The sequence below is a fragment of the Leucopleurus acutus genome (genome assembly GCF_964270905.1).
Source record: "Leucopleurus acutus genome assembly, chromosome: 14".
Lineage (NCBI taxonomy): Eukaryota > Metazoa > Chordata > Mammalia > Artiodactyla > Delphinidae > Leucopleurus > Leucopleurus acutus.
The window spans coordinates 82,626,914-82,644,848 of record NC_139156.1 but is presented as its reverse complement, the minus strand read 5'-3'; the positions used below and the strand labels follow the sequence as shown (position 1 = coordinate 82,644,848).

The 17,935-nt window shown below is 38.1% G+C and overlaps 1 protein-coding gene across 4 annotated transcripts in view; it reads left to right on the top strand.

Moving 5' to 3' along the window:
- Positions 1-14,942, top strand: part of TSNAX (translin associated factor X) — a 33,887-nt gene extending 18,945 nt beyond the window's left edge. For 2 of the 4 annotated variants that reach the window (XM_082854975.1, XM_082854976.1), the window contains exons 5-6: positions 7,989-8,116; positions 12,195-14,942. In XM_082854975.1, coding sequence (XP_082711101.1) covers positions 7,989-8,116; positions 12,195-12,572 — 506 coding nt within the window. In that variant the 3' untranslated portion in view covers positions 12,573-14,942. The other 2 variants (XR_014326751.1, XM_082854977.1) reach the window with 2 other exon arrangements.
- The last annotated feature ends 2,993 nt before the right edge of the window (positions 14,943-17,935 follow it).

Genomic DNA, 17,935 nt, shown 5'->3' with positions numbered 1-17,935 from the left:
AAGGTTATAATGAGCTTTAAAAAGATGGATGTAAAGTATCAGATACATTGTCTTACATATAATTGGTAGTACCTAAGTCAAGACTTAAGTACTACCAGTATTTTATTTATATATTTTAAGAAATCTTGTTGGGGGCTGCTGAGTATATACCCCAAAGAATTGAAAGCAGGGACTCGAGTAGATATTTGCACACCCATGTTCATAGCAGCATTAGTCACCATACCCAAAAAGTAGAAGCAACCACCCAAGTGTCCATCAGCAGATGAATGGATAAACCCAGTGTGTTCTAATCATGCAGTGGAGTATTATTCAGCCTTATAAAGGAAGGGAATTCTGACACATGCTGCAACATGGATAAATGGTCAGTGAAATAAGCCAGTCACAAAGGGACAAATACCATATGGTTCCATTTATATGAGGTCCCCAGAGGAGTTCAATCCATAGAGACAAAGTAGAATGCTGGCTGTTAGAGGCTGAGGGGCAGGGAATGAGAAGTTATTTAATGGGAATAGAGATTCAGTTTTGTTTTTGTTTATTTGTGTCTTTTGGGGCCACACCGCGCGGCTCGTGGGATCTTAGTTCCCTGACCAGGGATCGAACCCGCGCCCTCAGCAGTGAAAGCACGGAGTCCTAACCACTGGACCGCCAGGGAATTCCCGAGATTCAGTTTTGTAAGATAAAAAGTGTTCTGGAGATAGATGGTGGTTTTGGTTGCACAACAGTGTCAGTGAACCTAATGTGACACATCTGTACACTTAAAAAATAGCTAAAATGGTAAATTTTAAGTTCTTTACCCTGTTTGGTGAATTTAATATTTTTCATGTGCATTTATTCATGAAACTGCAAACATTTTAGCAACATCATTCAGGAGTGCTTTGTTGCAGAAGCAAATGGCATTCCTGTTTGCCATATAATTTAGTTTCACTAAGGTGGAATTTTTTGCCATTTCAATAGGAAGAATAGTTCATACCAATCTAAATCTGAAAAGTACCACGGAGATCGTGGTGTCTAGTACTTTTGTTTTATAGTTGAGGCACAGTCCTGGAAGTTGGTTGTACTTAGTTGATTTTATTAACTACAAATCATTTTTTAAAATATATTCATTAAAATGATTTTCCATGTTTTGAATTGGCTCATGTGGATAAAACAATTCTACAACTAATGAATTCAGCCAGATATCTTTTTCCGTTCACAAAGAAGTGATGTTTTACCAATATGCTCTCTTGTAGTTAGCATCTTTGTTAAATAAAGTTCATTCAGAATCAGGAATAGTATTAAAAATACTATCTTGCTTTTTCACTACTTGTTTTCTTTTTAAAAATTCTTTCTCTTCCATTGCTGAACTTTGAAACTTGAAATTATTTCTTTTTAATTATGCAGGGCATTTCAACTCTGTTGTCCCTGCCCTAAGCTGAGCTCCATTTCTCCCCTTGCACATCAAACACTCCTTAAAGGACTCTGTTAAGCAAAGGTACATCTACTCTGGGATATTTTTTTTTTTTTTTCTTTTACCGGTTCGCGGGCCTCTCACTGTTGTGGCCTCTCCCATTGCGGAGCACAGGCTCCGGATGCGCAGGCTCAGTGGCCATGGCTCACGGGCCCAGCTGCTCCGTGGCATGTGGGATCTTCCCGGACCGTGGCACGAACCCGTGTCCCCTGCATCGGCAGGCGGACTCTCAACCACTGTGCCACCAGGGAAGCCCTTTTTTCTTTTTTTTTAGTGTAGTTTTTAGCACTTGTTATAATTGGTGGACTTGTTTTTTGGTCTAGTTGCATTCTTCTTTCCTTCTTTTGATTACATTTAAAATTTTTTAAAAAATTATTTTAATAACTTTATTTTATTTTATGTTATTTCATTTAATTTTAGTTTATCTTTTCCTTTTTTTCTCCCTTTTATTCTGAGCCATGTGGATAACAGGGATATTGGGATACTTTTCTTAAGCATTGTGGGATAGGTCCTGGAATTTAAGTCTTTCCTTGAACGCAATCAAATTCTTAGACGTAGTTTTTCCCCAGTGATCTCTGTAAGCAGAATAGCACAGTATAACAGTACTCCCACTAGAATGGTTTAAACCAGCTTGCTTAGAGAGCTGAGGTAATAAGAATCCTTTTGATGTTGTTTTAAGTTGCAAGTTTTTCCTGTTTCCCACTGTCTGTATTTATAATCGTAGTGTATATATTATGTTTTAATTTTTACTTATTTCTTTATTATATTTTGGGTTTATTCCAAAATGGTCATTTTCCTATTTATTAAATGTCCCTATGAAACATAATTTAAAATTACTAAATAGTTTTTCAAAAATGGATCTGCCTTATATAATTATGTTTTTGTGCCTGTTACATTAGGAACAAGGGATAAGCAGTGAACAAGGTAGTCATCATATTGCCCTCCTAGCAAGGGATAGAAATGGATGGTAGATAAGGAATTCTATGTTAATTTTTTAATACTTTAAAAATTTTTATTTTATTTTATTTATTTATTTCGGCTGCACTGGGTCTTAGTTTGGCACACGGGATAGTTTAGTTTCGGCATATGGGATCCAGTTCCCTGAACCCGGGCCCCCTGCATTGGGAGTGCAGTCTTAACCACTGGACCACCAGGGAAGTCCTGGAATTTTACATTATTTAAATGCAACTTTGACCTAAATGTCCATCGACATTTAGATGAATGGATAAAGAAGATGTGGCACATATATACAATGGAATATTACTCGGCCATAAAAAGAAATGAAATTGAGTTATTTGTAGTGAGGTGGAGGGACCTAGAGTCTGTCATACAGAGTGAAGTAAGTCAGAAAAACAAATACCATATGCTAACGCATATATATGGAGTCTAAAAAAAAAAACTGGTACTGATAAACCTAGTGGCAGGGCAGGAGTAAAGATGTAGACATAGAGAATGGACTTGAGGACACGGGGAGAGGGAAGGGTAAGCTGGGACGAAATGAGAGAGTGGCATGGACATATATACACTACCAAATGTGAAATAGATAGCTAGTGGGAAGCAGCTGCATAGCACATGGAGATCAGCTCAGTGCTTTGTGACCACCTAGAGGAGTGGAATAGGGAGGGTGGGAGGGAGACGCAAGAGGGAGGGGATATGGGGATACATGTATGCATATGGCTGATTCACTTTGTTGTACAGCAGAAACTAACACAGTATTGTGAAGCAATTATACTCCAATAAAGATGTATTTAAAATAAATAAATAAATACAACTTTGATTAGTGCCTCAAAGTAAAGGCACATGGTACTAGGAAAACATATAATAAGGGCTTGACTTAGAATGGGATGGTGTCAGACAGTTTCTTTAAAGGTTCTGTTTGATGGAACGTGAAAGGATTAGTAGTAATTAATCAGGTGAAAGAGGGAGGAGGGCATGGAGGGAAGGCTGAGGGCCAGCAAACGAAACCCCTTGAAATCAGAGAAGGCGCAGTGTGCGTGTGGAATGAAAAAGGGAAAGCACGGAGGGTGAAGGAGAGGAGACAGGTGTGTGCGTTGTATGCGCACTTAGGTTATGTGAGCACTCTGCCTCACCAGACATGCCGTTCCACTGTTTGACGTCAGGGTTCTCCAGAGAAACCGAACCAACAGGAGTCATGGGGGTGGGGGAGGGAGTGGGATAGGTAGGAAGTAACTTATTTGAAGGAATTGGCTCACATGATTTGGGGGCTAGGAAGTATGAAATGTGTACAGCAGGCCAGCAGGCTGGAATTTCATGGAAGAGTTGATGTTGCAGTCTTGAGTCTGAAGTCTGCAGGCTGGAGGCTCAGGCAGGGTGTCTTTGTGGCAGTTTTCCCAACCGGTTGCTTGGTTGGGAAGCCTCATTCTTTGCTCTTAAGGCCTTCAGTTGATGGGATGAGTGTCTCTCCCCGCCCCACCCCATTATGGAGGGTCATCTGCTTTACTCTGAGTCTGTTGATTTAAGTGTTAATCAATCTAGAAAATACTTTCACAGCCACATTTAGACAGGTGTTTGACAGAACAGCTGGGCACCATAGCTAGCCAAATGGACCGTCACACATAGTGTTACCATGAGAGAATAGATGAGAGACGGGTTCAGTTTAAGTGATACCCTCACTTCTGACTGATTTCTTCTGCCTTGAACTACACACTGGAATTTGCACTTTGTCAAATCAGCTTGAGATTATAGGTATATAGATACGGCCATCCTCCATCTGTGGGTACACTGGCTTATACCCATTAATCTTGATAATTAATGTTCACATGATGAAATCATCGAGCCTCACCATGAAGCCCTGGGAAAGCTTGTGTGCACCACCTTCAACTGATAGAACCTTAGTTTTTATGCTCTCTCCCCTATCAATTACCACATGTATGACAAGAACCTTGATACTTGTATTTGATTCCAGCATTTAAAACACTACTATTTTTGCTCAACGTGGCTATGAGGTGTAAGCCAACTGTAGGAACTTGGGGGCAGAATTATGCCTAGAAATATTGAAGAAGTAGTGTTTTATATTAACTGTAGGAAAATTCATATTATAGAGTACATACAAGCCTTGTACCGTTGTTAATTTAAAGGATATTTATATGGGTTTACATACCCACCTTTGAAATGTATAACTACGTGAGTTATAACTTGACCATAGCGTGAGTTGAGGCTGATGATGGTTGGTGGAGGGTGAAATTAAGCAGGTGTTTATAAACCATGTTAATGATTTTGCTCCGTATTCGGAGAGCCGTGGAAAGCTATTGAGGCTTTAAGTGGGGGAGTGACGTGGTCATAGTTATTAAAAAGGCAAACAGTCTGTGGTGTGAGAGTGGATAAGAAGAGGGAAGAAAATGGATGGAAGGAAGGGCGGGCAGGAGGCTCTTAGAACTGGCAAAACGAAGAGGGCTAGGCTGGGAAGGAAGATTGTGAACGCCGTGTGGGACATGTTGTCTTGAGGTCCCTCTGATGGGATTGTCAAATACGCATTTGGATACGTGTGACTCGAAGCCAGAGATGTAAAGTTGAGGGATTGAAGCCAAGTATAGGTAAATTTGAGAGCCTGGGATTAATTGAGGCAGAGACTAAGAAGACATGGCCAGAGAGTTAGAAAAAAGGGGAACTAGGAGATGATGCCATTCAAAGGAACCAAAGGAGAGCTTGTTTAAAGAAGGGAAAAAGGGGTCAAAATGCTGAACGCTGCTACAGTTAAGACTGAAAAAATGTCCATTAGACTCATCAACTATGATAACTTGAAGTGAAAGCTGTTTTGGTGTAGAGATGCATTCAAGCTAGAAGGAAGTAGGCTGAGAAGTGTGAGGTGAGCTTACTGAAATTTAACTGAAGGCGAGGAGAGAGTTGGGGCAGTAGGTGTGAGGAAGGTAGGGCCAGTGGATGGAAGAGATCTGAGAGTGTCGATGCTGATAGCGTCCAGTAGGGGACATCAGGTGGAAAACCTCATATGTGGAAGGGAGAATCCACGTTAAGGTTCCTGCTGGGATTGTATCTTGATTCTGAGGCTAGGCTTGCTGGCTGGCCTCAAAGGATGGAACACCTCGTCCATGGTAATAGGGGTGAAGGGGATACAGTACCATTATGTATTTTCCTAAGTCCCTGTTGTATTCATCAGTGTCCTGCATAGTAATTTGAACAGGGAAAGTTTAATATAACGAATTAACTGTGTGGGGGACTTCCTTATAAGAGGAAACATGAACTCTGAAGAGTACAGGAGTATCAGACAGGAGGCATCCACTACCCCAGGGCAGAGGCAGAAACACATCTCGAGGAGTCCCCCCTCCCTCCCCCCCCTGAAGTCGTGGGCCATTGGATGGCTGAGATGTCGTGCTGATGGCATCACTGGGAAGCTGTCCGTGGGGAGGTGCTGGGCCGGGAGACTCCTTGCCCAGGGAGGTGGCTCCCTGGGAGATGCTCTCTGGGTCACAAAGGGAATCTGCCCCCAAAGAGGGGCCTCGTGCTGCTGCCCACCTGGAGCTGCAGGTTCCCCACGCTTAGAAGGCTGCCAAAGACGGGCACACCAGAACCTGGAAGAGAGCTTTCTCTCCTTTGCTGTCCTTCCAGGGCCCTCTACCAGCAAAGCTCACTAATGTGCCAGCTGGCAAAAGAGAAGCGTGTTAGGGTCCACCTCCATTATCTGCACTGATGGAGCTGAGGGACAGTACGTTGATGAGTGGCACTTCTGTTATTGACCTTTCAGGTTTTTTCAGTTTTTGTTGTTGTAGTGATTGTGATGATGAATATCCTTGTCCATAAATCTTTCTGCATATCTTCGTCTTTAGCTCTCATTCTTAAGAGCCAGTCACGTTAGAGCATATTTAGAGATGTGATGAGTGGTTCTTAAGTGTTGCTGTTTGCTTTTGTATGCCTGAAGTATTTCTGGAAGGAAATGAGAAATACAGATTGTCGTTAGGGAAGGGAACTGGGTTTTATGAACCTATTCATAAAACTAAAATGTTACAGAAATTTAATTGTAAATGTTAAGGGGTGTTATCTGTTTTGTTAAACTCAATTTTATTGTTTCATTTCTCAGCATGTTAGGTTTATTAAGCAAAGTGTCCTATCATGTCTTACTCTGTCAGCAGGAGACACTTATTTTCTAACCTTACTTTAGCATCATTTGCTGCTCAGAATGAGTCAGGGTATTTTCATTTAGTTGTTTCCTCTTATTGCTATAAAAACCAGGTCATGCATTTCCTTTTGTGTCTTTGACCCTAGTGTGGCATTTGTGACAATACCACAGTGGCCAGCCTTCTCAACACTGTTGCTGCCAGGCCTGACTTTTAGTGTAAGCTTCTGGGAGGCTCTGTGAGTGCAGGACTCTGTCAGGAGAAGTGTTAGAGAGAGAACTTGAATACCGATGACCCTACCAAGTTCTGAGTTTTCTCTCTGAATTTGTTCCCCTCTTCCTGTTTTTACAATAACGCCTTTAAAAAGAAGACTGAGTTTCTTAACCTGACAGTAATGATAATCATTTTAAGAAATACTTTTTCCCTGTAAGTATTACCTTATAGATTAAGACATAATAAAGTAATGCTGAAAATTGTGACGATAAAATTTGGTTGTTTTAAAACACTTGAAAAAGTATTTATAGTACTATTGTCAACCTTTACCGAGCCTCCCCCCCCCCCCCCCCCGTATGCGAGCCTCTCACTGTTGTGGCCTCTCCCGTTGCGGGGCACAGGCTCCGGACACGCGGGCTCAGCGGCCGTGGCTCACGGGCCCAGCCGCTCCGCAGCATGTGGGATCCTCCTGGACCGGGGCACGAACCCGTGTCCCCTGCATCAGCAGGCGGACTCTCAACCACTGTGCCACCAGGGAAGCCCACCAAGATGTATTTTTAATTCAGTGAGGACTCTGTAGAATTTACATCTGGTACATCTGGTATTACTCATTAGCTTTTTTTTTTTTTTTTTAAACGTAAACTACTGAAGCAGAAAGGATTGATTTTGAAGTATGAGGAAAACAGTATTCTGAATTTTGACACTTTAGTCTGCATTATTTACTGTGTTTTTTTACCTATTAAAATTTTAGGAAAGAGCCAAATGATCTTTAATTTTATGTCTCATTTGATTGAATCATTGTCTATTTTGCTGCTGAAGGGAGCAAAAAATAATCTGTATAGTTTCTGTTAAAGCCTATCAGAATTTTTGTAATAGCCCTTTCTTAAATTCTTCAAAAAATATTTCTCTGAAAATCTTTGCCATTTCTCTGTCGGAAAGAGTAGATTTTTAAGACAAATGGGCTCATGAAGCACAAAGAAGAAATTGAACACCTTTGTGCTTGAGCTGTCTAAAGTTCAGCCACAGGAATGTTTGCGTGTTCAGTGTAGTCCCCACCATCTATTCCCAGGTGGTCCCTTGTGTTCTTTCTAAGACCTGAACCTAGGGCTAATATTCATAGGAGGCATCCATTAAGCTTTTGTTGAGCTAGGTGATGATTAGTTTGAAGTTCTTTATTATGACTTCCTTATTACTAATTCAGTGGTTGTTCCTTAGTAATTTCTTGGTTGGTTTTTCAGGACTGCAGGAATATGTGGAGGCTGTCTCTTTTCAACACTTCATCAAAACCCGATCACTTATCAGTATGGATGAAATTAATAAACAATTGATTTTTTCAACAGAAGACAATGGGAAAGAAAATAAGACTGTAAGAATTTAAAATCATATTTCACATTTATTACATAATTTATGTAACAGTATAATGATTGTAGGCGGTTTATTGGCTTATGATGCTAAGAATATTGAGATGGGAAGGTTCTTTCTACAGTGTGATTTCATAGATTCCCAACTAGGGAAATGGTCTTTTTAAATATTTTAGTTAGTGGCTCAAACAACCGTGGGTATGTTGGGGGAAAACATTACCTTTACATAAAGCATTATTGAGTAATTACGTAAGTCCACCTTTGGTTTTACTGTGTATTTACTATGTGCCCTTTATAAGCACTGTCTCATTTAATCCTTTTTTTAACCTTATGAGGTAAGAATTATTACCCTCATTTTTCAAAAAAGGCCTTTAGGGAGTTTAAGTAACTTACCAAAACCTAGTTAGCTAGTAAGCATGACAGGTAACTTTGAAACCAGGTGTCTCGCATCCAGAGTCATGAGTGTCCTTGTCCACGCTGCCGGTGTTTCTCACCATGTGCCCCAGGGACCCCTGTGCCAGGTGTCTACCTCAAAGGAGTGTTTTAAAGGATTTGATTTAAAGGTTTTAAATTAGGTAGTATACAGCACATGCCACATAAGTGCTCAGTAGTTAGTTGTCATTATCAACGTCAATATCAAGTTGTTATTACATAGTGAGAGATGTTAATTACTGAGTTCATAATGCTTTTATCTGAAATATTACATAGCTTCTCTAAATTAAGAAAAGAGAAACTTTGGCAGTTCAGCTTTTAAATAAATACTATTTTTTTCCCCTGGGTTTCAAGATACAGTATTCAGGCCATGAGGTAAAATTTTGAATATTTGGTAACCTCCTGAGACACCAGTACACTTAAAGATACAATTAAACAGTTTTTTTCCTTTCTTTATTTTTCATCAGTTTTTCTTTCATTATTATTTTTTTTAAAATCACTCAAAGAGTTAGGATAGGCAGGCAGAAAGTGGAAGAAGCTATGGAAATCATCTTTTCTTGAATGTTAATAAAACATTAATTTTGAAAAGTGAGATATAATTTGGCATGACAGATATAACTTACTTCAAGGAAACCATGTATTGTCTCAATTTTAAAAATCATGTGAAGTTTATTAAGGAGGAAATTCATCTTGAGAAGTAAAATTCCTTCATACCTTTTATTTATTTAGTAAAGATTGAATTACGGAAAGAAGTAAGGTAAGCCTGTTTGACCCTGCTTCTTTTTTTTTTTTTTTTTTTTTTTTTTTGTGGTATGCGGGCCTTTCACTGTTGTGGCCTCTCCCGTTGTGGAGCACAGGCTCCGGATGCGCAGGCCCAGCGGCCATGGCTCATGGGCCCAGCCACTCCACGGCATGTGGGATCTTCCCGGACCGGGGCACGAACCCATGTCCCCTGCATCGGCAGGCGGACCCTCAACCTCTGCTCCACCAGGGAATCTCGACCCTGCTTCTTAAATATATCAGGCAAATTACCATGCCTCCCTTTCAAAGTTCTCTCTAGTTCAGAATGGAAATATAAAGGCAAAAGGTAAAGAGAAGCTGAGAGTTAAAACACTATTCTGAGGATGTAGGTAGTAAATTATTGTAAGATTAAGGTGTCATGATATTCATATACATATAGTTCTCAAAATGTGAAGACCACATTCATAAATAATTTTTCCCTTTAGTGCTAAAGATTGTTCTTGGTGCTGAAAATTCTGGGAATTCAGTAGGGGAAGGTATTTTGCTCTGACATGCCTATTGAGAGTAGTGTCAAAACCATTTAATTTTTTTTAAACTTTTTATTATGAAAAATTTCAAATACACAAAGTGGAGAGAATAGTAGCACATGAACATCCATATACCCACTACCTGGATTCAGTAATGAACATTTTGCCATATTTGCTTCATCTAAATGTTTTTTGCTAAACTACTTTAAGTTACGGATGTCACGATGTTTTACCCCTAAATACTTCAGGTCCATCTTGAAAAACTGCTTTTTAAGTAATTTTCTTTTCCCTAGTTTCTAATATGTATTATCGGTAAAGCAGAATTTATTTCCTTGACAATTAGTTGAAATTTGTTCGTTTTTTAACACACTTTTTTCTTCAAAATCAACTTCTTAGTTTATAATCAGGGAACTCCTTCTGTCTAATGAGAGGAACAAAGAACATTAATGTTTTCTTAAGCAAAAGTTACTTTTATAAATGACTTTATGAAAATGCCCGCCACCCCCCACATCCTCTACCCTCACCACCCACAGTCTGTCCTTTCCAAAAAGATGCCAGTTCTCTTAACAGTTAATAGAAACAACACATAGCAGGTCAGGATAATTGGGAATTATGTCAGGATAATTGGGAAGCTGACTTTGTATACTTACCCAGTTCTACCATTAACTAGTTATATTACCTACAGTGTTTCTTGGACCTCATTCTTATACTCTACATTGAGAAGGTTGGAACAGATGGTCTCTGAAGAGTCCAGCAGTGCTAGGATTTAGGTATCGGATACAGAGCAACCAGAGTCATCTTAATAAAACCTAAATTTGACTCTGTCATTTCCTTGCCTAATTCTCAACGACTCTGTTACCTATAGGTAAAGTTCTCATTTCTTAATGTGACTTTGTCCCCTTGCTCTATCTTTCTAGACTCATCCTGTACCACTTCTTACTTTAAATTTTACTCCAAAGAAATACCTCACTAGTTCCTCATACATACAGCTCGATTCTCACCTGCACGCCTTTGCAGTTCCCTCTGCCTAAAATGTCCTCCAATATAATTGCACCCCACCTAGCTAAGTCTCATACAGACTTTTATTAACAATTTAGACATTGCCTCTTTTAGACAGAATCCAATAGAGAGAGAAATTGATGTGGAGAGAGGAGACTGACATAGTGATGGTAATGGTGATACCAGCTAACATTTATTGAGTATTTACTTTGTGTTGGGCATTATGCCAAGAACTTGGTAAATGTTATCTCATCCTTAAAATAAACCTCTGAGGTAGGTACTGTTATCCCATTTTACAGATGAGGAAACTGAGGTTTAGAGAGATGAAATAACTTGCCCAAGGGCATACACCTTATGAAGCAAGGTCCTGGAAGAGGTGGGAGGAGATGGGTCAAGGTCATTTGGAAGAGTTAACCTCAAACAAGAGGAGGGACAACTCATCATCTGAGACTGGAGGATAGAAGGTAAAGATGGATGTGGACATAAATAAGTTTTTTTGTTTTTTTTTTAGGGATAAGGTAATTGAGAGAGCTTGTGCCAGGTGGTCTGGCAGATAACCAGGCCAGTGAAAGTAGGCAAGATTGTTTACTGAGAGTGAAGAGGTTTGGGATTGAGTAAGGGCTGAGGAGGAGAGAGGTGAAGGTTTGGAGTAGTGTTTGAAGAGACTGGAGACAACCATCTAAGAAATAAGCAAAAGGACTGGTGAGTAATTTGTAGTGGTACAAACGCTATACAGTTGTGAGTGTTATCATTTTTTAGCCCAGTGGTACTCAGCCACTTGAATAAAGCACTATCAAGAGTAGATTTTTATTACTGATTTAGGGTTGTGTTTTTGCTGGGCAGGTGCAGTAGAACAATAGGAGCCTAAAGGAACTGAGGCGGGTGTAGCGAGAGAGTAATAAATCCTGATGGCTAGTGCCGAGGGGGACAGGAGAGAGGCCAGAAAGGGACTAAGTGATTGAGGAAAACATGACTGGATCCTGAACCTGGAGGGCTTTATGATTTGTCGTTTAAGTAAGTCAGTCATTGTCTTGCAGTAAAGTCAGTAGGCCTTGTTTAAGAATGTTTTGATTTTATCTTGTATGTCAAGTGAAATTGGAAATGGTTGATTTTATAATGATACAATATTAGATGTCAAAATTATCTTGAAGTCATAAGTTCAACTCCCTACTGAGGGCATGAATTCGTCTTGTAATGTCTCGAATGGTCATTTAACAAAACGGATCATTTTATTTAGAGAAGATTAGTATGATTGACCTGCTGTTGATTTTGTTCCTTATATGAGATACATGCATAGTCACTCTTTTACACAGTGTATTTTCTTTGTGTGTGTGTGTGCTTTTTTTTGTTTTTTTTTTTTGTTTTTTGTTTTGCTTTTTACCAGCCCTCTTCTGATGCACAGGATAAGCAATGCGGTACCTGGAGACTGAAAATCACGCCTGTTGATTACCTTCTGGGAGTGGCTGATTTAACTGGAGAGTTGATGCGAATGTGTATTAACAGTGTCGGGAATGGGGACATTGACACCCCCTTTGAAGTGAGCCAATTTTTACGTCAGGTTTATGATGGGTTTTCATTCATTGGCAATACTGGACCTTATGAGGTTTCTAAGAAGCTGTATACCTTGAAACAAAGTTTGGCCAAAGTGGAGAATGCTTGTTATGCCTTGAAAGTCAGAGGTTCAGAAATTCCAAAACACATGCTGGCAGATGTCTTTTCAGTTAAAACAGAAATGATTGATCAAGAAGAGGGCATTTCTTAGAGTAACATTACTCAGTTTTCTTTCTCTTAAGAACCCCTGAGAGAGACCAATTTGTAAGACTGTTATTTAGTATATCATTTGACTTTATTGTGGCTTTAGAAATGTTTTCAGTTGTACTTGTTTTAAATTGTATACAGGCTGTACATAAAATTACCGAAACAAATCATTTCTTATATCTTACTCGTGAAAATTTGCATACAGATGTTTGCTTATATGCCTGTTTGACTTTTTGCTGGCTAAACCTCATCATTTATCTTTGTAAATGTGAACATGCTTCAGAGTGCACTTTCTGCCGTACCTGTTTTAATTTAGTGTGTGTGAATTTTGGAGCGGTAATATTTAGTGAAAGACAGTTATAGTTTAAGTTGGTGATTTTTAAAAAATACATATTTAGTTATACATCTGGACTTGAGCTTCCTGTTTAAATTTCTTGATAATATTGTGCCAAGCCTCCAAAATAGGCTTAATTCATAGACCAAGAGTTTAAAATCACATTACCAGTATACTTCATGAGGTATTGTAGTGAGAATTCTGTTATATTCTGGCTAATTTTAGGTCATTTTGAATGCATATGAAACAGCCTTCCAGAAAAATTGACAGGTACCCAGATGTTAGTTTCTACATTTAATTTTTGTCCTTTATCACAGAAAGTCTGATAGAGAATTGGCACTAACATTGTAATATTTTCACTGATGTTTGAGTTGAATTATATACTTGCATATATAACTGAAAAGGTAGTGATTATTTAGCAGTTTTTGTTGTTGTTATTATATTTAATTAGGCATGTTTGGAGGCTTTCCTATTCTAACATCTATCAGAAATTACATCTAAATAATTATAATGAAGTTTTGAAAATTCTGAAATATTAATTTAATCCAAATCTTTATAGTTGTCCAGTTGTGTTAATGCATAGTATGAAAAGTTGCCAAAGAAGATTTATCACATACAATTCAGCAATAAGACAGTTGTCAACACAGTTGGGAATAGCAAGTAGTATCACTAGTAGTAGAAGTAGTCTCACTATTAATATTTAGAATTGGAATTTGCCTACTGAAATTAGTTATTTTAGGAATATTAGGAATTAGTTATATTAGGAATTTGCCTACTGAAAATAGTTATACCATTCACTGTGGTGTGAAACTGACTTGAGCATGGCACTGTTGGCTGACAACTAGACATTTCCATTTGGTTTTGTGAGTTTTGAGAATCTAGATACTGGATTTTATTTTTGGAAAGATTAGCAGCTCTGTTTGCAAGGACTTATTCTTGGAAAGGGTAATTTTCCAAAAATGATCACCTAAAGGAAAATAAAATATATACATGCCTAATAGATTAGGTTTGTTTGTTTGTTTGTTTTGGTGGTAGTTTTTTCCGTTTCCCTACTCGAAGGTATACAGCTGAAATATAGTTTTATTACATATTTTTCTTTCCTCTGCCACTTGAAGTTAAATTTATAATGTTAAAAGTAATAATGGATTGATGAATGTCTTACAGATGTTTAAAACTGAACTCTTTGAATAAAATATTAAAATACAAAAGTTAAGCTTATTTTTTGATCAGTTGAGAAATACTTAATCAAACTGTTACAGACTTTTTAGCCTAAACAGGAAACTTGATATAGACTCGCTTAATGTGGAGATTTATGATTTCTTAAAATGGGTCCAGAAGTAGGGAGAGTTCAGAAAAGACATCTTTTCACATCTCATTGACCTAGACTGGGTAACTTTCCAGTCCCTCAAAACCAGTTAGTGGAAAGGAGGATGAGATCACCTTGATAGATCAAAGTGCCCTTTATCTGAGAGAAGAGCAAACACAAGAAACCGAGTTAAGGTGTTGCCATCTTCGGGGAAGGGGAAATGGCCTTTAGGTCCGCAGTCAGCAGTATCTGCTACAGGTGGATTGGTGCCGGGCCTACTGATACATTTCTACATTGCATGTTATACTAATACAGTGGGTGTTAGACCAGGATGGTAGAGGATCTCTAAATGTATCCTGAATGTTTCAGTTTTAAAGTGGTTGCTCTCATATCATCACCTGTGGTGATGTTTTTCATCTTTATTATAAAAAGAAATTGGTTCTAAGTAACATGGCAAGTTCCTGAGAAATTCTAAAATAAAATTGGGTTATTTCCTTCATAAGTAATTGCTGCATTTATGAAATCAGTGTTTTTTCCACCATACACATTGCAGAGCCCTAGGGCTTTCTTTGAAGGTGATCAAAGAAAGGTGTTATTTAAATGAGGGATTGGTGGAATGGATTTAAAAACTTAATACAAACTCTTTGCTGTCTGCAAAAGACTCACTTTAGATTCAGAGACACAAATGGCTTAAAAGAATGGGAAAAGGCATTCCATGCAAACAGTAACCGAGAGAGCTAAACAACAGTAACCAAGAGAGCTAAGACATGAAGACCTTTTTTCTTTTGGCTAGAGACAGAGAACAACATGTAATGGTAAAAGGCCCAATCCATTGAGAATGCATAGCAATTACAAACATATGTATATTGATATATAAAACAGCAGAGCCCCAAAATACATGAAGCAAAATCTGAGATAACTGAAGGGAGAAATGGACAATTCAGTAGTAATAGTTGGATAATTTAATACCTGACTTCCTATAATGGATGGAAGAACAAGACAGATCAGTAAGGAAATAGAGGATTTGAACAACACTGTCAACCAATTAGACCTGACACCCGTATATAGAACACTCATCCCAACAAGAGAAGATATATTTTTCTCAAGTGTGTGTGGAACATTATCCACAAAATGTCAGGCCACAGAACAAGTCTCAACGCAATTAAAAAGACTGAAATTATACAAAGTATGTTCTCTGACCACAATGGAATGAAGTTAGAAATTAATACTAGAAGTAAATTGGGAAGATAAATGAAGCAACATACCCCTAAATAGTGGGTCAAAGATGAAATCACAGGGAAATTAGAAAATATTTTGAGAAGAATGAAAAAAACACAGTATACAACTTACGGTGTTCAGCAAAAGCAGTGCTCAGAGGGAACTTTATAGCTTTAAATCTCTGCATTTAAAAAGAATGATATCAAATCAATAACCTAAACTTCTGTCTTAAGAAACTAGAAAAAGAATAGCAAAGCAAACCACAAAGCAAGCAGAAGAAAGGAAATAAAGATTAGAGCAGATATAAATGAAACAGAGAATAGGAAAACAATAGAGAATACCAGACAGTGGAGAATATCAGTTGGTTCTTTGAAAAGATGAACAAGATTAAAGAAACCTTTGGCTAGACTGACCAAGGAAAAGATGATTCAAATTACTGAGATCAGGAGTTAAAGAGGAGACATTACCACTGACCTTACAGAAGCAGAAAGTTTATAAGGGAACACAATGAACAATTCTAAAGTTACATAACCTAGATAAATGGACAGATTCCTAGGAACTCACAAAACTGACTCAGGAGGACACGGAAAATCTAAATAGAACTATAGCAAAGAGGTAAGGTTACTAATAAAACTCCCAGTGAAGAAAAGCCCAGGACCAAATGGCTTCACTGTTAAGTTCTACCAAACATATAAAATTAACACCAGTCCTCAAGTTCTTTCCAAAAAAATAGGGAACAGTTTCTAACTCATTTTATGAGGCCAGTATCATTGTCATACCAAAGCCAGACAGAACTACAGACCAGTGTCCTTCATGAATATAGATGCAAAAATCCTCAACAATATACTAGGAAACCAAATACAGTCACAAGTAAAAAATGATTGTACACCATGACCAACACCGTGGAATTGCATCTCAGGAATGCAAGGTTGGTTCAACATGAAAATCAAATGTAATACGCCATATTAATAGCACGAAGAGGAAGAAACCATGGTTTATCTCAGTAGAAACAGAAAAGTCACTTGACAAAATCCAACACCCTTTCATGACATAAACACTCAAACTTAGAGTAGAAACGAAATTTCTCATCCTGGTAAAGGGTATTCGAAAAGCACACAACATTGTACTTAACGGTGAAAGAACGGAAAGCTTTCCCTCTAAGATCAGGAACAAGACGAGGATGTCCAACATTGTACTGGAGGTTCTAGCTAAGGCAATTAAGCAAGAAAAAGAAACAGAGGGCCTCCAGATTGGAAAGAAAGATGTAAAACTGTCTCTATGGGGAGACAACATGATCTTATATATAGAAAACCTCTATAAAGAACCCTCAAAACCCCCCAAACTATTAGTAATAATTAATGAATTAAGCAAGGTCGCAGGATACAAGATCAATACATAAAAATCAGTTCTGTTTCTCTACACTAGCAATTAAAAATCAAAATCAAGGCAATAATTGCATTTACAATAGCATTACAAAGAATGAAATATACAGAAATAAACTTACCCTAAGAAGTGCAAATTGTACACTGAAAGCTATAAAATGTTGCAGAAGAAAAAGGCACCCTGTGTTCGTGGAATCTATGGGTTTGGACATTCTATGGGTTTGGACAGGTCAATTGATTTTTGACAAAGGTGCCAAGACCATTCAATGGGGAAAGAATAGTCTTGAACAAATGGTGCTGGGACAGCTGAGTGTCCACATGAAAAGAATGAAGTTAGATCCTTCAAATCATATACAAAAATTAATTTAAAATGGAGCGAATACAAATATGACGTAAAACTATAAAATCCTTAGAAACAGGTGTACATTTTCTTGACCATAGATTAGGCAGTGGTTTCTTAGGTATAACATCAAAAGCACAAGCATCCAAAGAAAAAAATAAATTGAAACTTCCATCAAAATGAAAAACTTTTGTGCATCAAAGGACACTATCAAGAAAGTGAAAAGGCAACCCACTGAATGGGAGAAAATATTTGCAGATCATAATCCGATAATATACTGATATAATGATAATAGATATATGTATCTAAAATATGAAAGGAACTCTTCTTAACAACTTAACAGTAAAGAGACAACCCAGTTTAACAGTAGGCAAAGGATTTGAGTAGACAGTTTTGTAAAAATGACACACAAATGACCAATAAGCACACGAAAAGATGTTAAACTTCATTAGCCATTAGGGAAATCAAAATCACGAAGTACCACTCTACACCCACTATATATACAAATTTTATATCTTTATCTTTTATATAATAAAAGAGAAAGAAGGAAAGGAAGGAAGGAAGAAGAGGGAAGAAGGGAGAGAAAAAGAAAAACAGAAGAAGAGGGAGACTTGTGCATGAATGTTTCCAACAGCATTATTTATGGTAGCCAAAAAGTGGAAACAATGCAAATGTCCATCAGCTGATGAATGGATAAACAAGGTGTGTTATACCCCTGCAATGAAATATTATTCGGCCATAAAAAATTAAGTGCTGTTACTTGCCTCATGGATGAGCCTAGAAAACT